Here is a 26,404-nt window from a genome sequence, read left to right on the forward strand (position 1 = left end):
AGTCACAATGTGTTTAGTAGAAACCTGTATGCTCAGATCATTCGACAGTACAAAATCGATGTTGATTGATGACCTGGAATGATACTGTTATTTGATGTGTTTATTAACTCCATTTGATAGTAGTCAGCCATTACAAGAATCACAGCAGTGAGCAGCATTGGATTAAACATAGGAATATGAAATACACTCTAAACATATAGCATTACCTTGCTTATATCTAGATTCTAGGTGCTTGTACAAAATGTACCACTGTGATCTGTACTGTCAGGTACACACGCAGGATCACTACAGGAGCCCAAACAAGTTTATTAGTATAATGTAATCACCTACTTTTTGACGTGTGTATTTTGATTTTTGCATCAAGATGCATGTATTGTAAATAGAATGTATTACCAAGTGGTAAATAGTTCTGATTGAAACAGAATGGAACATATATTCATTATTAGACTGGTTTTATTGAAAGGTGTGCTGTAACTTTTACATCAACATCATTCTATGACAATGCTTTTTTTTATATATGTTGAGTTCTATAATAACCAAAGAAATGTAGATAACGGTTTTATAGTTTCGAAAGGAATGCGCATAATGTGTGCTGCCAATTGTACAAAAACAGTTAGGTTTACTTAGTATCTACAATATGTAAATTAATCATCTACTTTGAAACAAATTTATTGCATCATACAATTAATAGCAGTAATCTGTTCTCAGTAATCTGTTCCGAACAAAAGTACTGAAATGTAAACTCATTGAAACTGATAATTTTTCATAATTTACAGATGACTTGACTTGGATCTTCATGTTTAATTTCTATTTTTGCACTCCCCTTAAATATGTATAAATCAGTACACATTACATGTTTTGTAACAGTAGATATACATGTTGATTTTCTCAGTAAAATGCTCTGCTATCATATAATTATTTTTAAACCTAGTACTTCAGTAGTATTGTTAATTGACTTCACTGTTTATGTATCACTCTGTTAATAAACATATCATATAACAGTCTGGAAGCCTTTCTGATACACTCCGTCTCACTGTGGTAGATAGTATTGAAAATAAGTATACAAGCCACGACTCATGTCAAGACCTGCATGAAGACATTTGCTTTGTCAGGCTGTATATAGTATCGTATACTATCATGTCTCCTCATGCTTTTTCTTTGTCTGTTTCCTCACTTCTCTTCTCATTGGTGGTGGTGCCCCTGAAACGCTGACTCAGTTCTTCAGACAACACTGTGCAACATGATTTCTGTGGGGAGCAAATTGTATGGATGTTTAGAGATCTTGACCAGGAAATGTGCTAATCCATTCATAGAAATATTCACACAATGCTCCAGTGTTAAACCAGCAGTGACTAGCTCACCCTCTGCTCCCCAGCACCGTTCCGGGACTTGGCTGTGAGCTCCAGGAAAGCCAGCAGCACCCCCAGTCCCAGGCCCAGGGCCAGCACCAGAAACATGCCCTTCAGGCTGTGGGGCTGCAGGGAGGAGGCCTTGGCTGGGTCTGCCATGCAGCTGCTGGCCCACCACTTACTGCGCAGGTAGGACAACTCCCCTGCCTCACTCAGCTGCAGGATGGCCACGCTCAGGTTCTTCAGCACGGGAGAACCTGAATGACACAAACAGTACCATCTGCATGTCAGCTGGCTTGTTGTCATAAAATCAGCCATAAGCCAATATGTGGATCGCATGAATATCTTGGTGCCTTGCTATTTTGATTTACAGGAACAGTTTTTAAAAGTCAATATGTGTTGCATGAGATCTCACTATTGGCCTAGACTACATGGCTCACCCAGGGTGCCTGCAATGCTGTACCCTCTCATGCCGATGACCTCATGGACACGGATCAGCTCACAGTGACGTGCCACCGCCAAGTCCAGTGACACAGACTCTCCAATGAAGGCAAAGTTGCCCTCCTTTGCCCGACGAACACCCTCATCCATTGACGACACAAAACTCTTGGTTCTTTCCATGTGCTCATAGATCTTGCGGTAAGTTGGGTTATTAGAGTTCTACACCAAGGGGGGAAAAAACACGGACGGAGAGGAAGAAAAAGTCAGTATGCTGCTGAGAGAACTGACAGAACTGAGACACTTTGATGGGAAAAAGAGGGATATAGGAGGGCCAGGTGTGGCGGGGTACACTGGCCTCACCTTGAAGTAGGCAAGTGTAGAGGAGCCAGACAGGGTCCCATACTCAATCCCTTGCTGGTTGGCCAGGTCCTCAAACCCTTTCACCATCAGTGAATTGGAGTCTGAGCCCTGAGAGGTGCTGAGATTGGAGAAATAGCAGGCCAAGAGGACCAGACCAAACAACCACCAGGTGCAGCAGATAATGCGTCCTGATAAAGCTTTGGGGTGTGGACCGGTACCTGAGAATAAGATAAAGGAATACTAAATCAGAAGACCAAACCACCAAGCTCCTCCTAAGCTCTTATGTTGTACTGCTGTGGGTAAGCTATTGGTTGAAATGCCTGGTTAAATCCCTGTTAGTTACCCTGTAAAGTGAGGGCTCCAGCGGTGTACCACAGACTGTGGCTGAGAGTGAAGCTGTTTTTCTCAGTCTGGGGTTGACTCCACTCGCATGGGCTGAGTCTGTATTGAAAGAGTTTTGTGTAACCATCTTTAAATTCTACTTGTAAAAGGCTCCTGTCAGGCACACGATAAATGTATTTTCTGACGAAAGTTCATCACAATAACCACTCACCTGGCTACTACACAGAAACAGACAGCAGTCCCCAGGTACGCAGCGAGGATACCCACCCAGGTGTCTACTGAGAAGGGGGTAAGGAAGTCAAAGAAGCCAGCCTCTTCTGAGATGTCTTTCCTCAGGAGAATACTGATGCCTGTCTGCATGAAGGGTTTGGTCATCCCCACAGCCTTCTCCCGGGCAGCAGTAAGAGTAAGAGGAGCAATCGCCAGGTCTGCCTCCTACAGGGACAAGAATATATATTCATATTTTATGGACTAGCACATTATACATTTGTTTTTTATCTGCATTAATAACATCACACATGGTTATAGTCAAATCTGTACAGTATCTATCATAAGCAGATGTGTGAGTCAATTTGTTTTGTACTATAATCACCCATGTATGAAAATGCTAGCTTTACTCACCCCTCTCACCACCTCACCGATCATCCCGTTCCAGGCCCCACTCTCATCCTGCCTGCCATAGGACCCATCTTTCACCAGGTGCACGTTGTATTTGAAGCTCAGTTTCTTGGCCAGTTCAGACAGCAGGTCCATGCAGTACCCTTCCAGCTGAGAGCCTTTGGACATGGTGTATGGATCTTGCTGAAAGATGGGACACAAAGGAACCATTCTGATGTAATCATATTTATACAGCAGCAAATGTCTTGAATTTGAAAATAAAATGCTTTCAGGCAATAAAGTATAGTGTCAGAAACACGTATCTTACTACCTTTATTGTAGTGATTGTCAAGTCTGGTTGCACTGATAAGGGAAAAAAGATAGTAAAATATAGAGGTTACCTTGATTCAGAGCACCCACATCCAAATGAAGTTGTATTTGAACATGTCCAATTACATCTTTAGTTAAATCAATTAGGATTCACAGCATCTCCAACAGTGGAACATTTTTAGTGCTTTCTAAGAGTATCAATGCATCAATACATCATTTCAATTTAATAAAGGAATATACACATGAGGACAACAACGTACATGCTGACACATTGAAGAGACAGAGGAGAGGGAACCGGCAGCAGGCTTGAGCAGAACATCTCCATCGGCATTGAGATATTGCCAAAGCGTCTTTCCAGTCCCACTGGTTTAACATCACTGAGTTTTTCTTTCAGTCTGAGTGCAATGGGAGCACCTTCCAAATTTAGCAGGCGGAATCAAAGAGCTCTTTGTGTTGTGGCCTTCTTTAGGCCTTATACCCTAAGTCAGTGACCCCTTTGCAGATAGTGAGGGTGAATGTGGGGGTGCATTGATGCCTTCTTACTCATCACCACTGGTTTCCGGCATCCCAGAGATCTGGCCAATCTCTTTTCCCTCTTGAAAATGTTGAAAACCCCCAAGATCTATTTATAGCCAAAAACCACTTAGTGAGTTAATTCAAGCCATCACAAAGCCATGGCACTGTGGGGTGGGAGGGCAGTCTAAGAGTATAAAAAGCCTTGATTCAGGCTAAGGCCTCAGGGTTCCATCAATACCATAGGGCGATCCTGACACACACATCAGTTCCTCCTATTCAAAATATGACACACATACAAGCTCTCAATGGCCCTGTCACTATTTGGCTACACTTAAACACAATGATTTTTGCGATCATGTCAGCTGGCTCTCTTCTTTTTCTATCAGAGTGGGGTATGGTGTATGTGTGCCAGACAGGATGCGGCCCCTCACTTTGATGCCATGCCCAGCTGACAGTCACCCCATTTATGACTCGTCAAGTCCTGAGAAACTATACCACGTCAAGCAGAGAGGACATGAGGAGTCTGGCACCAAAATGAGCATATCCACTGTCACCAGTGCAATGACTGGTCCAACGGCTAAAGAAAAACATCTAAAGTACAGATCCAGTATGTCATTTTCACATGAATTTAGCCTGAGTCCCAGTTTGTTTGTGTCATCATGCTAACAATAGGTGGACTTAGCTATGTTTCATAGGTTTCAAATTAAATGGACCCCAGCTGCCCACACTGACTGATTTTGGACTATTTTAGTTATATATTTTTCACACAAATGTCAGTGAGCCACTAACTCAACATCTTTATAGGCCCTATACATTTCATTTTTAATTGTGGGATAATAATAATCTAGCAGTACATTTATGGGGGAAATTTCTCCTTTGGGTGTTAAGGGGCCCCGAAATCGCTGTCTGCCCCTGATGCCAACTCCTTGTCATACCAAACCAATCTGCAATGTTCTGCTCCAACTCTTTAGAGGTTATTAACAATAGAATGTTTTTCCTGTAACGCCAGACAATAACAGCATTGGGAAGAGCACTAAACGCATCTGGGACAAGGTTACGGTGAATCCCATGCATGTCAAGATTCCTGTTTTACACAATTTTGTTTGCTTAAGTGAAAGAGAAACAGGCAAACCACTCACTGGGTTTCTAAGCACAGTAGGATGTATGTTAAACATTGCATTACCTGCAGCACAGCTCCCTAGGGACAGTAGAAGCACCACGGTGCACACTACAACACCCTCCAGCACCCTCATGGTTTCACCTTTGATCCTAATGATGTAAAACAATCAATGTGATTGATATTACAAACTATTAAATTCAGAGAATAAAAAAACTCTGGGACAAATTAAGGAATACAATTAAACAGCTGACAAAAAATACCCTAGGTATGAAGCATGGGCATATTAAATCTATGACAATAAACAAATGAAAAATATCTCCATACCTGACAGGATTGTTAGCTGTAAATTGAGTCTGCTGTGTTGAACCTTCCAACTATAAACTGATCCTGATGAACTCGGGCAAATGATGATGAGAAATATTCATCCCAACACAACATAGTTGCTAAAACAGCCAATGGACTTTTTTTTGTGGGAGGAGAATGAGATTTTAAAGGGGGGTGGGGGACAGACAAAGAGTTTGTCCCCTGTGAATGTGTCACTTAATAATATGTTTGGAAGATTCAAACACAGAATCACCCATATCCAAGCCTGTATCACAGGCTGCTATAATTGAGAAAAAAATCTTGTAATCTGCCAAATTAATTGTGAATGGTTTGAAATCAGCCTCAGGTTCACACCTGTTTACAGAGCAAGGCTCCTGAACAAATAATAAAGAAAAGGTTTAAAAAAAAACATTGACAAAGAAATGGGGTGGGAATGTGTGTAGTGTAAACAGCAAAGGGAGCTGGCTAGTTTTTTTTGTTTTACCTTCATTTAACTAGGCAAGTCAGTTAAGAACAAATTATTATTTTCAATGACGGCCTAGGAACAGGGGCTGACCGAAAAATTTGTAGGTTGTCAGCTCAGGGGTTTGAACTTGCAACCTTCCGGTTACTAGTCAAACACTCTAACCACTAAGATACCCTGCCGCCCCGGACCTGGCGAGTTCACCTGCATGGCGCTATTCCTCTTACATGTCTAACTCTTGGCTACATATATGTGGCCCCTTCATTAAAATCTATGTTTTTGTATCTGCCATAAATTGGGACAAGTTAAGTAACTATGCAGAAAAAGGCTATGCATACAGGCACAGCCTACATTATGCACCTGGTTCACCAATTTTTTAAAACCGTAACCAACGTATCAAAAGGAATACAACTTCTAAGCAACACTGTACTGGACGTAACAGGTGTGAAATACTGTTGTGCGTCGATAATGAAGTTAAGGCGCGCAAGAAATGTCGATGAGTTTTTCTCAACGATTTGCGCTAATATGTGCTCCCGTTGCAACTCGATGCAATGGGGTTTCTGTGTCGGCCAATCATAATCGAATGCGCGCTGTGTACGCGGCAAAAATAGGACGCACAATTGGCTGTGCTAGTTTTTTTCCCCCAAAGGGGCGTATTTTTCAAGCCATCTTGACTGAATATCTAGCTAGCTACATCAACCTGACATATCTTACATCATTTTATGTAACAATTAGTGTATATATTTCCAGTTGAAAACGTCTAAATCACAGATATGTAACCAGGTCGAGTTTGAGCGTTTGTCTGAAGTCACCATGGAGGACTGAAGTGCTGAAGATGACGCTGTCGCCCCTGAAATTACCGGCTAGCAATGCCCTAGCTTGTTATTAGGAGGTCCTTTTCGGTCGTATTTCAACATTAGCTATCTAATATTACCTTTCTCTGGCTTGCGCATACCATAGGATCACGTTAAACAAGGTAAACACTTCCGACATTTTGGCTGACTTGTTTGTTTTTGCTTCATCATGTCGAGCTAGTTATGTACAAGCTAGTTTACGCTAACCTAGTTATACTGAAGGGTCTGTAGCCTGCGTACACATACGAGGACGCATATATTACGGCAATCTAGCCGACATGGCAATTGTACAGTTGTGCACAGTGTTAATCTGGCTATAGTGCCCCGGTTGTGCTGTTGCCATTGTTTTTATCGGTTGCGTATCAGTTCACAATAATAGTGTTGACTGCAAATGTTGTTGAACGGATAAAATGGCTGACAGTCGGGATACTCGGTTTGGTATTTAGCGCCCCGCAACCCAACTATATCTTATGTTCAGCTGTAAGCAGAAAATAATACGAGCAGTTGATTGGCAAGAAAAATACGTGTGCGATGGTCTCGAGACGTGATTGGATGTCGAGATGAACTCTCGAGTGTCATGTTCGCAGGTTCTAAACTCTTGTGTAATACCAAATTACCTTTAGATTAATTAATAGCATATCAGAAAAACACTCATTTGTTTTAGATTGCAGATGTCTAGTAAAATCAGTAGGCCAAATATTTTTTTCTGTGTGGCTATTTTGTCCAGAAATAGAATGTAATGCACATGTTCATGTGAGTCTCTCTTGTCTTGCACAAACTTGTTGCAGACTGGCACCAATGATGTTTATTTATACACTCAGTGGCCAGTTTAATAGGTACAACCACCACATTCACGAAAATGGTTCGGTCCTACAGACTGTGAGTCACGTGTTTGTGACATGCTATATAAAGCAGGCAGACAGGCATCAGGGTATTCAGTTACTGTTAATTGAACTTTAGAACAGCCAAAATGAGTGACCTCCAAATCAAATCGTTGGAGACCTACTGGTGTACTTAAAAGCCCTTAACCAACAATTCCGTTTTTAAGAAAATGTTTACAAAATAAACAAGTATAAAAAGTAACTGAATAAAATAACAATAACGAGGTTGGTTACAGGGGGTACCGGTACCGAGTCATATGTGCTGGTACAGGAAAGTCAAGGTAATTAAGGTAATATGTGCAGTACCAGTCAAAAGTTTGGACGCTTACTCATTCAAGGGTTTTTCTTTATTTTTACTATTATTTTTACACATGGAATCATGTTATAACCAAAAAGGTGTTTGAGATTCTTCAAAGTAGCTGCCTTTGTCTTGATGACAGCTTTACACACTCTTGGCATACTCTCAACCAGCTTCATGAGTTAGTCACCTGAAATGCATTTCAATTAACAGGTGTGCCTTGTTAAAAGTTAATTTGTGGAATTTCTTTCCTAAATGTGTTTGAGCCAATCAGTTGTGTTGTGACACGGTAGGGATGTGAATTGATTGCACCCCATCTATCGTCAAGAGTTCATACTACTAGGTGACCTAAATTGGGATATGCTTAACACCCCGGCCGTCCTACAATCTAAGCTAGATGATCTCAAGCTCACACAAATTATCAAGGAATTTACCAGGTACAACCCCAAATCCGTAAACATGGGCACCCTCATAGATACAGTGGGGCAAAAAAGTATTTAGTCAGCCACCAATTGTGCAAGTTCTCCCACTTAAAAAGATGAGAGGTCTGTAATTTTCATCATAGATACACTTTAACTATGACAGACAAAATGAGGAAGAAAATCCAGAAAATCACATTGTAGGATTTTTTGTGAATTTATTTGCAAATTATGGTGGAAAATAAGTATTTGGTAACCTACAAACAAGCAAGATTTCTGGCTCTCACAGACCTCTAACTAATTCTTTAAGAGGCTCCTCTGTCCTCCACTCATTACCTGTATTAATGGCACCTGTTTGAACTTGTTATCAGTATAAAAGACACCTGTCCCCAACCACAAACAGTCAAACTCCACTATGGCCAAGACCAAAGAGCTGTCAAAGGACACCAGAAACAAAATTGTAGACCTGCACCAGGCTGGGAAGACTGAATCTGCAATGGGTAAGCAGCTTGGTTTGAAGAAATCAACCGTGGGAGCAATTATTAGGAAATGGAAGACATGCAAGACCACTGATAATCTCCCTCTATCTGGGGCTCCACGCAAGATCTCACCCCGTGGGGTCAAAATGATCACAAGAACTGTGAGCAAAAATCCCAGAACCACACAGTGGGACCTAGTGCATGACCTGCAGAGAGCTGGGACCAAAGTAACAAAGCCTACCATCAGTAACACACTACGCCGCCAGGGACTCAAATCCTGCAGTGCCAGATGTGTCCCCCTGCTTAAGCCAGTACATGTCCAGGCCCGTCTGAAGTTTGCTAGAGAGCATTTGGATGATCCAGAAGAAGATTGGGAGAATGTCATATGGTCAGATGAAACCAAAATATAACTTTTTGGTAAAAACTCAACTCGTCGTGTTTGGAGGACAAAGAATGCTGAGTTGCATCAAAAGAACACCATACCTACTGTGAAGCATGGGGGTGGAAACACCATGCTTTGGGGCTGTTTTTCTGCAAAGGTACCAGGACGACTGATCCGTGTAAAGGAAAGAATGAATGGGGCCATGTATCGTGTGATTTTGAGTGAAAACCTCCTTCCATCAGCAAGCGCATTGAAGATTAAACGTGGCTGGGTCTTTCAGCATGACAATGATCCCAAACACACTGCCCGGGCAACGAAGGAGTGGCTTCGTAAGAAGCATTTCAAGGTCCTGGAGTGGCCTAGCCAGTTTCCAGATCTCAACCCCATAGAAAATCTTTGGAGGGAGTTGAAAGTCCGTGTTGCCCAGCAACAGCCCCAAAACATCACTGCTCTAGAGGAGATCTGCATGGAGGAATGGGCCAAAATACCAGCAACAGTGTGTGAAGACTTACAGAAAATGTTTGACCTGTCATTGCCAACAAAGGGTATATAACAAAGTTTTGAGACAACTTTTGTTATTGACCAAATACTTATTTCCACCATAATTTGCAAATAAATTCATTAAAGATCCTACAATGTGATTTTCTGGATTTTTTTCTCATTTTGTCTGTCATAGTTGAAGTGTACCTATGATGAAAATTAGAGGCCTCTCATCTTTTTAAGTGGTAGAACTTGCACAATTGGTGGCTGATGAAATACTTTTTTGCCCCACTGTATCATCCTGACCAACTTTCCCTCTAAATACACCTCTGTTGTTTTTAAACAGGATCTCAGCGACCACTGCCTCATTGCCTGCATCCGTTATGGTTCCGTGGTCAAAGACCACCCCTCATTACTGTCAAACGCTCCCTAAAACACTTCTGCGAGCAGGCCTTTGTAATTGACTTGGCCCAGGTATCCTGGAAGGATATTGACCTCATCTCGTCTGTAGAGGATGCCTGGTTGTTCTTTAAAAGTGCTTTCCTCACCATCTTAAACAAGCATGGCCCCTTTCAAAAAATGTAGAACTAAGAACAGATACAGCCCTTGGTTCACTCCAGTCTTGACTGCCCTTGACGAGCACAAAAACACCCTGTGTGTACTGCACTAGCTTCAAATAGTCTCCGCGATATGCAACTTTTCAGGGAAGTCAGTAACCAATATACATAGTTAGGAAAGCAAAGGCTAGCTTTTTCAAACAGAAATTTGCATCCTGCAGCACTAATTCCAAAAGTTTTGGGACACTAAAGTCCATGGAGAATATGAGTACCTCCTCCCACCTGCCCACTGCACCGGGACTAGGAAACACTCACCACTGATAAATACACCCCCCCTGCTTCTCCTTCACCCAAATCCAGACAGCTGATGTTCTGAAAAAGCGGCAAAATCAGGAACCATACAAATAAGCTGGGCTGGACGATTCCTAAAATTATCCCCTGCCATTGTTGCAACCCCTATTACTAGTCTGTTCAACCTCTTTCATATCATCTGAGATTCCTAAATTGGAGATTGGAAAGCAGCTGCGGTCATACCCCTCTTCAAAGGGAGAGACACTCTAGACCCACGCTGTTAGAGACCTATATCTATCCTACCCTGCCTTTCTAAAGTCTTTGAAAGCCAAGTGAACAAACAGACACCAACTATTTTGAATCCCACTGTACCTTCTCCGCTATGCAATCTGGTTTCCGTGCTGGTCACAGGTGCACCTCAGCCACGCTCAAGGTCCGAAACGATATCATAACCGCCATCGATAAAAGACAGTACTTTGCAGCCGTCTTCATAGACCTGGCCAAGGCCTTTGACTCTGTCAATCACCGTATTCTTATCGGCAGACTCAACAGACTTAGTTTCTCTAATGACTGCATAGCCTCCAAACGCCATACAACACTCCTTCTGTGGCCTCCAACTGCTCTTAAATGCTAGTCAAATGAAATGCATGCTCTTCAACCAATAGCTGCCCGCACCCGCCTGTCTAGCATCACTACTCTGGACCGTTCTAACTTAGAATATGTGGACAACTATAAATACCTAGGTGTCTGGCAAGACTGTAAACTCTCCTACCAGACTCCCATTAAGCATCTCCAATCCAAAGTTAAATCTAGAATCGGCTTCCTATTCTGCAACAAAGCCTCCTTCACTCATGCTGCCAAACATTCCCTCGTAAAACTGACTATCCTACCTATCCTTGACTTCAGTGATGTCATTTACAAAATAGCCTCCAACACTCTACTCAGCAAATTGGATGCAGTCTATCACAGTGCCATCTGTTTTGTCACCAAAGCCCCATATACTACCCACCGATGCGACCTGTATGCTCTCGTTGGCTGGTCCTCGCTACATATTCATTGCCAAACCCACTGCCTCCAGGTCATCCATAAGTCTTTGCTAGGTAAAGCTCCGCCTTATCTCAGCTCACTTGTCACCATAGCAACACCCACCCGTAGCACGTGCTCCAGCAGGTATATTTTACTGGTCATCCCCAAAGCCAACACCTCATTTGGCCGCCTTTCCTTCCAGTTCTCTGCTGCCAATGACTGTAACGAAATCACTGAAGCTGGAGTATCATCTCCCTCACTAACTTCAAGCATCAGCTGTCAGAGCAGCTCACCGATCGCTGCAACTGTACACAGCCCATCTGTAAATAGCCCATCCAACCAACTACCTGCCTCATCCCCATATTTGTTTTTGTTTTTCTGCTCTTATGCACACCAGTATTTCTACTTGCACGTCCTCATCTGCACACACAGTTGAAGTCGGAAGTTTACATACACTTAGGTGAACAAACTATAGTTTTGGCAAGTCGGTTAGGACATCTACTTTGTGCATGACACAAGTAATTTTTCCAACCATTGTTAACAGACAGATTATTTCACTTATATTTCACTGTATCACAATTCCAGTGGGTCAGAAGTTTACATATACTAAGTTGACTGTGCCTTTTAAACAGCTTGGAAAATTCCAGAAAATTATGTCATGGCTTTAGAAGCTTCTGATAGGCTAATTGTCATCATTTGAGTCAATTGGAGGTGCACTTGTGGATGTATTTTAAGGCCTACCTTCAAACTCAGTGCCTCTTTGCTTCTCACCATGGGAAAATCTAAATAAATCAGCCAAGACCTCAGGAAAAAAATGTAGACCTCCACAAGTCTGGTTCATCCTTGGTAGCTATTTCCAAACGCCTGAAGGTACAACGTTCATCTGTACAAACAATAGTATGCACGTATAGACACCATGGGACCACGCAGCCGTCTTACCGCTCCGGAAGGAGACGCGTTCTGTCTCCTAGAGATGAATGTACTTTGGTGCGATAAGTGCAAGTCAATCCCAGAACAACGGCAAAGGACCTTTTGAAGATGCTTGAGGAAACCGGTACAAAAGTATCTATATCCATAGGAAAATGAGTCCTATATTGACATAACCTGAAAGGCCGCTCAGCAAGGAAGAAGCCACTGCTCCAAAACCGCCATAAAAAAGCCAGACTACGGTTTGCATCTGCACAAAGATCGTACATTTTGGAGAAATGTCCTCTGGTCTGGTGAAACAAAAATAGAACTGTTTGGCCATAATGATCATTTATGTTTGGAGGTAAAAGGGAGAGGCTTGCATGCCAAAGATCACCATCCCAACCGCAGCATCGTGTTGTGTGGGTGCTTTGTTGCAGGAGGGACTGGTGCACTTCACAAAATAGATGGCAACATGAGACAGGAAAATGATGTGGATTTATTGAAGCAACATCTCAAGACATCAGTCAGGAAGTTTAAGCTTGGTCAGAAATGGTTCTTCCAAATGGACATTGACCCCAAGCATACTTCCAAAGTTGTTGCAAAATGGCTTAAGGACAACAAAGTAGGTATTGGAGTGACCCTCACAGAGCCCTGACCTCAATCCTATAGAGAATTTGTGGGCAGAACTGAAAAAGCTTGTGCAAGTAAGGGGGCCTACAAACCTGACTGAGTTATGCCAACTCTGTCAGGAGGAATGGGCCTTATTATGGGAAGCTTGTGGATGGCTACCTGAAACATTTGACCCAAGTTAAACAATTTAAAGGCAATGCTACCAGATACTAATGGACTATATGTAAACTTCTGACCCACTGGCAATGTAATGAGAGAAATAAAAGCTGAAAAAAATAATTCTCTCTACTATTATGCTGACATTTCACATTCTTAAAATGAGGTGGTGATCCAAGCTGACCTAAGACAGGGACTTTTTACTAGGATTAAATGCCAGAAATGGTGAAAAACTGAGTTTAAATTTATTTGGCTAAGTTGTATGTGAACTTCCAACTTCAACTGTATATCACTCTAGTGTAAATTGCTAAATTGTAATTACTTCACAAGTATTGCCCTATTTATTGCCTTACCTCCTTACAACTCTGTTGTTTTTGTCGCACTGCTTTGCTTTATCTTGGCCAGGTCGCAGTTGTAAATGAGAACTTGTTCTCAACTTGCCTACCTGTTTAAATAAAGGTGATATGAGTTTAAATACAGAAGATTTGGTACAAGACCAAGTCCATATTATGGCAAGAACAAACGGCTCAAATAAGAAACTAGAAATGACAGTCCGTCATTACTTTAAGACCCCAATAAAAGACTTGCTTGGGCCAAGAAACACGCTCAATGGACACTAGACCAGTCCAAATTTGAGATTATTGGTTCAACTGTGTGTCTTTTGTGAGACGCAGAATAAGTGAATGGATGATATCCGTGTGGTTCCCACCGTGAAGCATGGAGGAAGAGGTGTGGTGGTACTTTGCTGTTGACAATTAGTGATTTTTATTTAGAATTCAAGGCACACTTAACCAGCATGGCTACCACAGCATTCTGCAGCGATATGCCATCCCATCTGGTTTGCGCTTAGTGGGACTATCATTTGTTTTTCAACAGAACAATGACCCCACATGCCCCCAGGCTGTGTAAGGGCTATTTGACCAAGAAGGAGAGTGATTGAGTGCTCCATCAGATAACCTGGCCTCCACAATCACCCGACCTCAACCCAATTGAGATGGTTTGGGGTGAATTTGACTGCAGAGTGAAGGAAATTCAGCCAGCAAGTGCTCAGCATATGTGGGAACTCGGTCAAGACTGTTGGAAAATAATTCCAGGTGATTCTCTCAACCATACTCACAGCTGGTTAAGAGAATGTCAAGAGTGTGTAATGCTGTCATCAAGGCAAAAGGTGGCTACTTTGAAGTATCTAAAATATATTTAGATTTTTTTTAAACATTTTTGGTTACTACATGATTCCATATGTGTTATTTCATAGTTTTGATTTCTTCACTATTATTCTACAATGTAGAAAATTGTAAAAAATAAAGAATAACCCTTGAATGAGGAGGTGTGTCTAAAGTTTTGACTGGTACTGTACATGTAGGTAGGGGTAAAGGGGTAAAAAAAATGCAAATAGTCAATGCAAATTGTCTGGGGAGCCATTTATTTCATTGTTGAGCAGTCTTATGACTTGAGGGCAGAAGCTGTTAATGAGCCTTTTGGACCTACTGTAGACTTTCCATGTGGAACCAGAAGTCTGACTTGGGTGGCTGGAGTCTGACAATTTTTAGGGCCATCCTCTGACACTGCCTGTTTTTTTAAACCTTTATTTTACTAGGCAAGTCAGTTAAGAACAAATTCTTATTTTCAATGACGGCCTAGGAAAAGTGGGTTAACTGCCTGTTCAGGGCCAGAACAATAGATCTGTACCTTGTCAGCTCGGGGGTTTGAACTTGCAACCTTCCGGTTACTAGTCCAACTCTCCAACCACTAGGCTACCCTGCCGCCCCGTATAAAGGTCCTGAATGGCAGGACACTTGGCCCCAGTGATGGGCCATACACACTACCCTCTGTAGCTTACGGTCAGATGCTGAGCAGTTGCCATACAAGGCGGTGAAGCAACCAGTCAGGATGCTCTCGGTGATGCATTTGTAGAACTTTTTGAGGATCAGAGGACCCATGCCATATACTCCTGAGGGAGAAAAGGCGTTGTTGTGCCCTCTTCACGACTGTCTTGGTGTGTTTGGACCATGATAGTTTGTTAGTGGACACAAAGGATCCATTCCACTATAGCCCAGTTGATGTGAATGGGAGCGTGCTTAGCCCTCCTTTTCCTGTAGTCTATGATCATCTCCTTTATCTTGCTCACGTTGTGGTAGAGGTTGTTGTCTCTCACCTCCTCCCTATACGCTGTCTCGTCGTTGTCGGTGATCGTCGGCAAACTTAATGATGGTGTTGGAGTCGTGCTTGACCACACATTCGTGGGTGAACGGGATAGAGGAGGGGACCTTGCACTCACCCTTGAGGGGCCCCCATGTTGAGGATCACAGAAGCAGAAGTGTTGTTGTCTACCCTTACCAACTTGGGGTTGGCCTGTCAGGAAGACCAGGATCCAGTTGCAGAGGGAGCTGTTTAGTCCCAGGGTCCAGCTTAGTGGTGAGCTTTGAATGTGCTATGGTGTTGAATGCTGAGCAGGAATCAATGAACAGCATTCTCACATAGGTGTTCCTTTTGTCCAGGTGGGAAAGGGCAGTGTTTGAGCTGTATGCAAATTGGAGTGGGTCTAGGGTGTCCGGGATCATGGTGTTGATGTGAGCAGCAGTGTGCAGAGTTTTCCATTCTGTTTTCCATGAGTTTGCCTACAACTCCAGCACCTGCGGAAAGTAGATGGATGTGTGTATGTTCTTCAGTTGACCAGCCTTTCAAAGCACTTCATGGCTCACATCAATACCACCATCCCTGAAACCCTAGACCCACTCCTAAGCGACTTTGAGCATCGGTGCCAGGCTTGCCGGTTCCAGTATCTCAGAAACGGCCGGCCTCCTGGGCTTTTTGTGCACGACAGTGTCTAGGGTTTACCGATAATGGTGTGACAATAAATACAAATCCAGTCCGAGGCAGTTCTGTGGGTAAAAACAGCTTGTTGATGCGCGGTCAAAGGAGAATGGAAAGAATCTTGCAAGCTAACGGGCCACAAACAGGAAAAAAATGGCGCAGTACAACAGTGGAAAGTCACTGAGCTCTTCAGTAAGGCCATTCTACTGACAATGTTTGTCTATATAGATTGCATGGCTGCGTACTTTAATTGTATACACCTGTCAGCAATGGGTGTGGCTAAAATAGCCAAATCCACAATTTTAAGGGTTGTCTACATAATCTTGTGTTTTGATGCAGTGCATTCGGAAAGTATTCAGACCTCTTGACTTTTTCCACATTTTGTTACGTTACAGCCTTATTCTAAAATGGATGAAATGTTTTTTTCTCCATCAATCTACACACAATACCCAATAATGACAAAGCAAAAACAGTTTATTTTTAATACATTTGCCAAATTTCTAAAAACCTGTCACATTTACATAAGTATTCAGACCCTTTACTCAGTACTTTGTTGAAGCACCTTTGGCAGCGAATACAGCCTCAAGTCTGCTTGGGTATGATGCTACAAGCTTGGCACACCTGTATTTGGGGAGTTTCACCCAATCCTCTAAAGCTCTGTGGGTGGATGGGGGAGTGTTGCTGCACAGCTATTTTCAGTTCCAGGCTCTGGCTGGGCCACTCAAGGACATTCCAAGACTTGTACCGAAGCCACTCCTGCGTCGTCTTTGCTGTGTGCCTAGGATCGTTGTCCTGTTGGAAGGTGAACCTTCGCCCCAGTTTGAGGTCATAACCTGCTCCAGAGCGCTCTTCATCAAGGATCTCTCCGTTTTACTCCGTTCATCTTTCCCTTGATCTTGACTAGTCTCACAGTCCCTGAAAAAAGTCCCCACACAATGCTGCCACCACCATGCTTCACCGTAGGGATTTCCGTAGTGATTTCCTCAAGACATGGCACTTGGCATTCCGGTTTCATCAGACCAGAGTTTTGTTTGAGAGTCCTTTAGGTGCTGTTTGGCAAACTCCAAGCGGGCTGTCTTGCTTTTTACTGAGGAGTGGTTTCTGCCTGGCCACTCTACCACAAAGGCTGGAGTGCTGCAGAGATGGTTGTCCTTCTGAAAGGTTATCCCATCTCCACAGAGGAGCTCTGTCAGAGTGACCATTGGGTTCTTGCTGTTCTCCCTGCCCAAGGTCCTTCTCCCCCGATTGCTCAGTTTGGCCAGGCGGTCAGCTCTAGGAACCTCCAAGAATGATGGAGGCCACTGTGTTCTTGGGGACCTTCAATGCTGCAGAAATGCTTTGGTACCCTTCCCCACATCTGTGCCTCGACAATCCTGTTTTGAAGCTCTACAGACAATTCCTTCGAACTCATGGCTTGGCTTTTGCTCTGACATGCACTGTCAACTGTGGGACTTTTTATATAAACAGGTGTGTGCCTTTCCAAATGTTCAATCAATTTAATTTACCACAGGTGGACTGAAGGATGATCAATGACTCTATTGACTTGGGGCGGAAGCGTAGCCTAGTGGTTAGAGTGTTGGACTAGTAACCGAAAGGTTGCGAGTTCAAACCCCCGAGCTGACAAGGTACAAATCTGTCATTCTGCCCCTGAACAGGCAGTTAGCCCACTGTTCCCAGGCCATCATTGAAAATAAGAATTTGTTCTTAACTGACTTGCCTGGTTAAAAAATAATAATAATAATGGAAACAGGATGCACCTGAGCTCAATTTTGACTCTCATAGAAAAGGGTCTGAATGCTTGTAAAAATGTCTAAACTGTTTTTTGTGTGTAGATTTGATGAGGACAACAATTAATTTAATACATTTTAGAATAAGGCTGTAACGTGGAAAAAGTCAAGGGGGTCTGAATGCTTTCCGAATGCTCTAAAGATAGTTTGAAAATAAATATATCTCATTGGCTGGCACTGGAGAGTGGATTAGCTACAGTATGTTGATGAGTTGGTGTTTGACTGTTTCAAATTTACTATGGTGGGTTTTTCTTATCTGTCAACTCCTAATGTGATATGTAATCAGCCTACATTTGAAATATCATGAATGATATCTTCTAATTAGTTCCTCTATTGACTTATTGTGAAATTCAGAATTTAGCAGATTAGGTTTTTTCTTTCCTTCTTTTGCAGAACTCCGTCCTCCTCGCCCTCTCCAATCTAGAAAGCTAGTGCAAACCCCCATGAGGAGGCTGCGGAGGAGGGGATGCAGGCCAGGAGTAGTTGGCCTTGAGATGGGCAGGGGTAGAGGGAGGGGGAGGGGCAGGGACTCCAGTGTTCAGCTGCGGCCACCTTCCCCCTATAGATTGCAGCTATCTCCATCTAGAGAGACTTTGACCTATGCTCAGGCCCAGAAGATGGTGGAGGTGGACCTGGATGGAAGGCTTCACAGGATCAGCATCACCGACCCTCTGCCAGTCATCACAGAGGATGAGATGATGGCTCAGGACATTGTTGAGTGCAACAGTAACAAAGAGAACAGCGAACAAACCCAGAGCAGAGCCAGACCAGGGCGCAAACCTCCCAACCCAAAGGGCCGCAGGAGGGAGAGCAAAACCTCATCTCACCAGAGCCGACGTTCTGGCAGTCACACCAATTCCTCCCAACACCCTTCTCACCAAAGCCCTCTCCCCGAGCCAACCTTCCGCGTGCTTGACTGTCTGTGTCCTTTAGACACACCTCCCCTACCTGTGGCCTACTACCGTTTCGTAGAGAAGTCAGGGGAGGAGCAGGACTGTGAGGCAGAGTACGACATGGACGAGGAGGACCTGGCCTGGCTGGAGATGGTCAACCAGAAGAGGGTATCTGATGGCCACGCGTCCGTCTCCCCGGACACCTTTGAGCTGCTGATCGACCGTCTGGAGAGGGAGTCCATCCTGGAGTCACGGAGCCAGGCCCTGTCCCAGAGTGCCATAGACGAGGATGCCTTCTGCTGCGTCTGCCTGGACGACGAGTGTCTCAACAGCAACGTCATCCTGTTCTGTGACATCTGCAACCTGGCCGTCCACCAGGAGTGTTACGGTGTGCCCTACATTCCTGAGGGCCAGTGGCTGTGCCGCTGCTGTCTGCAGTCCCCCTCGCGCCCTGTGGACTGTGTGCTCTGCCCCAACCGGGGAGGTGCCTTCAAACAGACTAGTGATGGACGCTGGGCCCACGTTGTCTGTGCCATATGGATCCCAGAGGTGTGCTTTGCCAACATGGTATTCCTGGAGCCAGTGGAGGGGGTGAAGAACATCCCCTCAGCCCGCTGGAAGCTCACCTGCTACCTGTGCAAGCAGAAAGGCCGGGGCGCGTCCATCCAGTGCCACAAGGCCAACTGTTACCGGGCCTTCCATGTCAGCTGTGCCCAGAAGGCTGGCCTCTTCATGAAGATCGACCCGGTCCGGGAGACTGGGGTCAACGGAACCACCTTCTCTGTGAAGAAGACTGCCTTCTGTGAGAATCACTCCCCAGTCGGGTCACGGCGAGATGGGTCAGGTGATGAGGCGGTGGAGGGAAGGCTGGTAGGAGGCAGGGGGAACAGGGGTCAAAGGTCATACACTCAGAGCTCCCCGGCACCGCCCAGTAAAAAGACTCCCAAAGGCCAGAAGAAGAAGAAAGGAAAGAAGAGCCTAGCTGGTCAGACGACCCGTCGCTCTGCTGTGCCTGTGCTGCTGGTGCCTCAAATCCCCTCTCACAGGTCTGACTTCAGACACCCCTTCTCCTAACACACCACTTCCAGTAACAGTAGTTTTCCTTCTAAACTATATTTGCTTGTAGAAAGCACGTTTGTGTATTTATTTAGCTTGTTTAATGTAACAGTACAGCTGCCTTATACTAACTATTAATACACCACCTATACAGTGGAAGGATGCCGTATGATTAACAGTTATTGTTATGTCGTAAACAGGCTGAACAAGATTTGCATTGGGGTTGCTGTCCAGAGGAAGAACCAGTTCATTCAGAGGCTTCACAACTACTGGCTGCTGAAACGTCAGTCCCGAAATGGCATGCCTCTCATTCGGCGCCTGCACTCGCATCTGCAGGCTCACAAGACTGCTGAGCAGGTCAGGAAGATACAGGGAGCGAGAGACCTAAAGTCAATTATAGATATCATGTTGATGGTAAAATAGAAATTGTGAAGCTGAATGTGTGTGTGCATGTGTTCAGAGGGAACCAGATGAGAAGCTTTGTGCGGCGAGGGAGGAGCTACGGTACTGGCAGAAGTTGCGGCAGGACCTGGAGAGAGCCCGGCTCCTGGTGGAACTCGTCCGCAAGAGAGAGCGACTAAAGAGAGAGCAGGTACTGTTTCAGTCAGAGGACAAAATGTCAATATATAATCATGAGTTACCATCTGCATATACCGTATGAAAATAATGAACTTTTACAATCACTGTATCGTTCTTATGTCTTTCCTTAAACGACTCTGCACCCTTTTTATATTCCCTCTTTCTCTCCCCCTCCCTCTTTCTCTCCCCCTCCCTCTTTCTCTCCCCCTCCCTCTTTCTCTCCCCCTCTCTCTTTCTCTCTCTCCCTCCAGATGAAACTTCAACAGGCTGCTCTGGAGCTGAAGTTGACCCCAGCGTTAATACTGCTGCGTTCCACCCTGGACCAGCTTCAGGAGAAGGACGCAGCACAGATTTTCTCTCAGCCTGTCAATCTAGCAGAGGTTAGTAAGGTTAGATAAATGGGTCACTTTTTGCATTGATTTAAAATTCAGCAAGTAGTACTGCAGTTGTCTCCTTCTTTTCTTGAATAGTCTGTTAATTTGTATGTTTTTAATTGAAGGTGCCAGACTATCTGGAGTTCATCTCCAAGCCCATGGATTTATCCAGCATGCGTGCCAAACTGGAGGCCCATGCCTACTGCTCCACAACCGACCTGGAGGGGGACTTTAACCTCATGGTGTCCAACTGCCTGAGGTACAACTCCAAGGAGACCGCGTTCCACCGAGCCGCCTTGCACCTACGGGAGGTGGGAGGAGCCGTCCTCCGCCACGCCCACAGACAGGCGCAGAGCATCGGGTTGGACCCCAGCACGGGCATGCACCTCCCAGACTCTCCTAACAAGCATGGCTTCTACCAATGTACCTGGGAGGACGGTGAGCAGAGCACACCAACTGGGTTGGCCTTGGAATGGCTTCCTGTGAAAAATATGCCTTTTCACAATCGTAAAACACATAAGAAATTATTATTATTTATAGAAATTCAATCGCGCATTTCATTGCAGAAATGAATTTTTCTCATCCTTCATCTCATCTACCTGTTCTCTCTTTTACGGCCTTTGTGTTCTGTACAGTGGACTCTCTCCTGGATCCAGACAACAGGCTCCACCTGTCCACAGAGGAGCAGCTGAAGGCCCTGCTGGAGAAGCTGGACATGGTGGCATCCATGCGCTCCAGTGGAGGACGAACCAAACGCATCCGGCTGCTACGTAGAGAGATCAACACGGTCACGCACAAACAACAGCGCTCACAATCGCACAACGGGAAAGAAGAAGAGGAAGAGGAGGAAGAAAATGGAAAGAAGGACAATGTGGAGAACAGTCCTTTAACATCAGCCTCTACTCCGGGGAAAGGTAAAAGGGATGTACTTTGATTGTTCATGGGCTTGTTGCTGTCCAACTCTACTAGTCTTTCTGGTATGGATGTGTTAGTTTAATTAGCTAATGATTTTGCTGTTGTGCATTTCTGATTTTATTATTCTAACAAAGTGAATGCATGTTTCCTTCTTGCAGATGCCTCTCCACCAACACTAGAGTCTTCATGCCCAGCGTCGTCCCCCCTGCCAGGCGATGCCCCACCTGAGCCACCCGTACTGGGCCTTGTGACCGCAGGGCGAAGGTCACCAGGGCGCTCTTACAAACGCCAGAGATCCTCTCCGAGTGGGGGAAAAGGGCAGAGTGATGATGATGCTGAAGTTGAGGAGACAGCGACACCGTGCAAACAGAAGGAGGATTCTGAAAAGTTCTCTCCTTCACAGACTCCCAGTCCTCCCACTAACACCTGTCCTTTGATTGGAGTTGGCCGGCGGACATCTGTTCTGTTCAAGAAAGCTAAAAATGGAGCGAGACTGGCAAAGATTAGAGCAGCTCAGTTACAGTATGTAGGGACCACTGAGGGTAAAACCAATGGATTGGACAGTTCCCCCACCACTATAAAACCTCCCAGTGAGACTGCCCTTTCCACCCCTGCCCCTCCCCCCACTCCCTCCTCACCGTCATCCCACCGCCTGAGGTCCAGAGGGCCCAGCTCTGACAGCGAAGGAGACAAGCCCCTCCCCCTTGTCAAAGTAGAAGGTAGATACAAACAATGTTATTTACATTTGCTCTGTCATTTCATTAAAGCTGTAGGCAATGAGTAATAAGTTATTACTTGTTATTAAGGAAACCATGTCTTTACCCTTTATTTGTGAGTTGAATAAGGGAAGAGAGGGGTAGATCATAATGATGACGCACAGAATTTGTATTCTACTAGGCTTTACAAATGGTCTAGGAAAGCACAAAGATGACTCCTCAGACATAGCATCCAATGACCAAAAACATAGGTGAGGATCCCACTAAACACATGATCCCTCTGAAATGGAGATTGATTTCCAAGATGGATATGTTCAGAAATAACATACCTCTTTCCTTTGTTCTGTCTATGGATGAAGTGTCCCCCTGCCACCCAAACGCAGCCGTGGTAAACCAGCTCTGGCTAAAGTCCCAGAGAGCCAGAATGGAGGCTCAGGTGAGTGTGTTCAGGCACCTTAGGGTCAGACAAAATAGCTCCAGTAAATCGTATTGGCAAATATAGATTTATACATTATAGTAAGTCCTGTAAAATTCTAAAAATCATTACAGAAAATAATTTTTCCATCTCAACCATTTCCATTTTTCCAGTTCAACATCCCACATCTTTGTGTTTGTGCTCAGGGGGAAGTATGCTTTTGCCCTTTGATAGTGACACAGAGCTCACACCACTTGACCTAGTCTGGGCTAAGTGTCGTGGATATCCATCATACCCAGCAATGGTGAGAACATGACTTCAGTCACTTATTCATTGCAATAAGAGGGTTGGCCTGGTTTTCAATATTTTGGGGGGGTTGGCACAAGCAATGGTTGATAAGTTTAACCTTTTATTTAACTAGGCAAGTCCGTTAAGAACAAATTCTTATTTACAATGACGGCCTAAGAACAGTGGGTTAACTGCCTTGTTCAGGGGCAGAACGACAAATTTTTACCTTGTCAGCTCGGGGATTCAATCCAGCAACCTGTCAGTTACTGGCCCAACGCTCTAACCACTAGGCTACCTGCCGCCCCGATGTAGTTCAGCGAGTTGGTTTTGCATGACTCCTTTCCCGAGGTGGGTGTAGTTTTCATTTTATGAGCAATGGAATGGTCTAAAATGTGCAAACCCTGCCCAACCGTGCCATCGGCCAATGCAAAACCAACTTGCCTATTGTTGTACCACAGAGACTAACAGGGTACATAAACTGCCCATGTGTTTCCCCAGGTTGTTGACCCAGACATGCCTCAGGAAGGGCTTCTTCACAATGGCATCCCCATCCCCGTGCCTCCTGGGGACGTGTTAAAACTGGGGGAGCGGAGGCAGAAGGAGACCGGGGAGAGGCACTACCTTGTGCTGTTCTTCGACACCAAAAGGACCTGGTAAGAAATTCAAGACTAGTGTTCTGCCTAAGTTCAGTCTCACATTAATTAGCTACGGCAGTTTTTGGGGAAGTTGATGTGTGTGTCTATTGATTGCTTCTATTGTATGTTTTTGTGTTCTTTTGAACCCTCTTTCTTCCTTTTAGGCAATGGCTGCCACGGGACAAGTTGCTGCAAATGGGGATGGATGACACGGTGGACAAACTGCGCCTGATGGAGGGCAAGAAGCCCAGCGTCCGCAAGTCTGTACACACGGCATACGACCGTGCCATGATACACCTGAACCACGTTATCAACCACGTCAAGGGGAACCTCACTTTCAACCCCTCCAATTTTATATGAAGGATTTTAGTGTCAGTCTGCAAATCCACTGCAAACTGTCTGGCTAGGACTGCTCAAACCCTCACCAATAACACCAATCTTCAGTGAGAAAATAACATTTTCTTCATTCATTTACTAGAAGGTGGACATGGAATTTGAGTGGTTCAATATACAGTTTTCTTAAATAATTAACATTCTCAAATAATGTTCCTATTGGATTGTCAACATTGCTATACACCATTTTGCTATGGGGAAACTTAAGTTAACAATTCTAGTTTAGAAAAATAAAAGCAAATGGAATGGACAACATTATTGGCAGGAGCTAATACTTTGTTGTCTTTAAGTTAACTGAAAAATAATTAGCTTACTGCACCGTTCTACTGGCAATTTGTCCTACGCTTCAGCTGCAGACTGCTTCAATTCTTCAATGTTTGAGTGGTGCTGATCTCTCCATAGGTTTTTGATGGGATTCAGTTCTGGACGTATCACTGGCCACTCCAGAACAGTTCACTGTTTTATTCTTTTTGATGTGTATTTGAGTTGTTCTGCTGGAAGACCCACAACCTTCAACAGAGACTCAGTTTTTGGACACTGGGTTGAACATTGTACTCAAACACCTGATAATCTCATGATTTGATGATGTCTTGTACACATTCAAGGACCTCAGAGGCAGCAAAGCAACCCCAGGCTTAATTTTTTATTTTTTTAAAGTTCAATGGGGCTTTCTGGTCTCTTTCAGGAGTGGGGTCTTCCTATGTTTACCAATGACCAAATGATGCATTCAAAGAAAATAACACCCTCCCTAGACTCAAACATGGGGAAGGTGTGGGGTTGCTTTGATGCCTCTGGTACGTAAGGCCTTGAATGTTTACAAGGTGTTTTGGAGTACAATGTTCAACTCAAGTGTCCAAAAACTGGGTCTCTTTTGAAGGGTGCGGGTCTTCCAGCAGGACAACAACCCAAACACACATCAAAAAGCACCCAGAAATGTACTGGAGTCCAGAGCTGAATCCCATCCAAAACCTATGGAGAGATCGGCACCACTCAAACATTACAGAACAGAGTGGGCCAAATTGCCAGTAGAACGGTACAGCAAGATCATTTGTGGTGTTATTTGCAGTCAACTTGGCCAAAGGCTGTGTGACCAAGTATTAGCTTGTAGATGCCAATAATGTTGTTCATGGTATTTTGCTTTTATTTTCAGAAAAAAAATCTATTGTAAACTGAAGCCCCCCCCCCCCCAAAAAAAAAATGGTTCTGCAATGTTGACAATCCAATAACTTTTGGAAATCAACGTTTTCTTTGGTAATTTCAACTTATTTTAGAAGACTGAGAATTCTTTAAGAAAAGTGCAAGGGTGCCAATATATTTGGCTGCAACTACCTAAAATGAGTGATGATCTGATTGACTCTGACCTTTTTTTTAGGGGAAATGTTATAATTTTGGAAATTGGGGGGGGAAATGTGAAAGGAGGAGTTCCTAAAAGACATGGATTTTAGGATATATATTTTTTAAGATAAAATCTGATTACTCATTGATTACTTTTTAGTACATTACACAACCACTCTGTTGCAATGAGTCTAGTAATAATATACATTTTGTTTTAGCCAGAAGTCAATCAAGACAAAGAAAGTCATTGTATATATTTTATCCTCAAAGGGGATTTGCTTGATTCAAAGCCTATTCAGATTTGTCATTGAAATGCCATGCTTCTTATACATTTTTACACATTGATGCTATTTCTGGGTTTATTTCTTTTTTTTTATATGAAATGGTGGTGGTGTGCTTGTTGCAGCTATTTGATGGAACAGGACTTTCAAATGTCTCGTCATGACTTAGGAAATGGGTCACTGCAACCACGTCAATAACTTGGCATTCCAGTCAGTGGCAAGATGTGATTTGCAAACCCTCCAATGACTTGAAAAGCACAATGTTAGTTTGAAATGGTTTGTAGATTGAGCTCTGAAGCCATAGGTATGAAGAAAAAAAAGAAAAAAACTTGGTTATGTGCATATGCATATTTGTATATATGTAAATGTCTGTGTTTATAATACACAAAGTAATTTAAGGAATGCAAAAAAAAATCTAAATATTAGATTTTAATTTATATTGTGACAATTGAGTCTGTTATTTAAAAAAATAAATATTGAAAAAGATGTAGGAAGCTTTGTAGCTCTTTGTATCAATGTTTCCTAGTGGTCAGTTGGCACAAAAGCCTGTAGTTGTCTAGGCATAAGTGCACAAGCCTACTAGCCTGTTTATTAGGTGACTCAAAGGAGTTCTGGATCTTGTAATTTGAATTATACCACAAGATCTAAAATCTGTCAAACAATATTTTCTCAAATAAATATTGTTTAAAACGGTTGTTTGTTTTCAGTCTTAATCTAAC

The 26,404-nt window shown here is 43.8% G+C and overlaps 2 protein-coding genes across 3 annotated transcripts; one reads left to right on the forward strand and one right to left on the reverse strand.

The window, feature by feature from the left end:
• Window positions 1-82: 82 nt before the first annotated feature.
• LOC124003560 (glutamate receptor U1-like) lies at window positions 83-5,539 on the reverse strand. Its single transcript, XM_046311915.1, has 10 exons — window positions 5,380-5,539; window positions 5,119-5,204; window positions 3,421-3,452; window positions 3,114-3,293; window positions 2,704-2,927; window positions 2,494-2,591; window positions 2,151-2,368; window positions 1,790-2,009; window positions 1,362-1,606; window positions 83-1,247 (listed from the first exon to the last, which is right to left on the reverse strand). The coding sequence occupies exons 2-10, from the start codon at window positions 5,186-5,188 to the stop codon at window positions 1,146-1,148; spliced, it is 1,389 nt and encodes a 462-aa protein (XP_046167871.1). The 5' UTR covers window positions 5,189-5,204; window positions 5,380-5,539; the 3' UTR covers window positions 83-1,145.
• Window positions 5,540-6,501: 962 nt separating this feature from the next.
• Window positions 6,502-26,380, forward strand: LOC124002658 (bromodomain and PHD finger-containing protein 3-like). Of its 2 annotated transcripts, none has more exons than XM_046310257.1 (13): window positions 6,502-6,818; window positions 18,199-19,744; window positions 19,955-20,111; window positions 20,215-20,346; window positions 20,585-20,713; window positions 20,833-21,145; window positions 21,343-21,621; window positions 21,781-22,341; window positions 22,520-22,589; window positions 22,698-22,774; window positions 22,927-23,057; window positions 23,540-23,694; window positions 23,841-26,380. In XM_046310257.1, the coding sequence occupies exons 2-13, from the start codon at window positions 18,249-18,251 to the stop codon at window positions 24,034-24,036; spliced, it is 3,696 nt and encodes a 1,231-aa protein (XP_046166213.1). In that variant the 5' UTR covers window positions 6,502-6,818; window positions 18,199-18,248; the 3' UTR covers window positions 24,037-26,380. The 2 variants fall into 2 exon arrangements, with proteins under 2 accessions (XP_046166213.1, XP_046166215.1); XM_046310259.1 differs by having other exon boundaries at window positions 22,960-23,057.
• The last annotated feature ends 24 nt before the right edge of the window (window positions 26,381-26,404 follow it).

The sequence above is a fragment of the Oncorhynchus gorbuscha genome, linkage group LG18 (assembly GCF_021184085.1).
Source record: "Oncorhynchus gorbuscha isolate QuinsamMale2020 ecotype Even-year linkage group LG18, OgorEven_v1.0, whole genome shotgun sequence".
NCBI lineage: Eukaryota > Metazoa > Chordata > Actinopteri > Salmoniformes > Salmonidae > Oncorhynchus > Oncorhynchus gorbuscha.

Excerpts from the sequence above, each read along its gene's own strand:
- LOC124003560 (XM_046311915.1), bottom strand. The coding sequence starts at position 5,188 with ATGAGGGTGCTGGAGGGTGTTGTAGTGTGCACCGTGGTGCTTCTACTG. Across the intron at positions 3,294-3,420 it reads TGACAATCACTACAATAAAG|CAAGATCCATACACCATGTC; the intron begins GTAGTAAGATAC and ends CCCATCTTTCAG. Across the intron at positions 2,369-2,493 it reads TGGAGCCCTCACTTTACAGG|GTACCGGTCCACACCCCAAA; the intron begins GTAACTAACAGG and ends TCTTATTCTCAG.
- LOC124002658 (XM_046310257.1), top strand. The coding sequence starts at position 18,249 with ATGAGGAGGCTGCGGAGGAGGGGATGCAGGCCAGGAGTAGTTGGCCTT. Across the intron at positions 20,347-20,584 it reads AGCGACTAAAGAGAGAGCAG|ATGAAACTTCAACAGGCTGC; the intron begins GTACTGTTTCAG and ends CTCTCCCTCCAG. Across the intron at positions 22,775-22,926 it reads GAGCCAGAATGGAGGCTCAG|TTCAACATCCCACATCTTTG; the intron begins GTGAGTGTGTTC and ends CCATTTTTCCAG.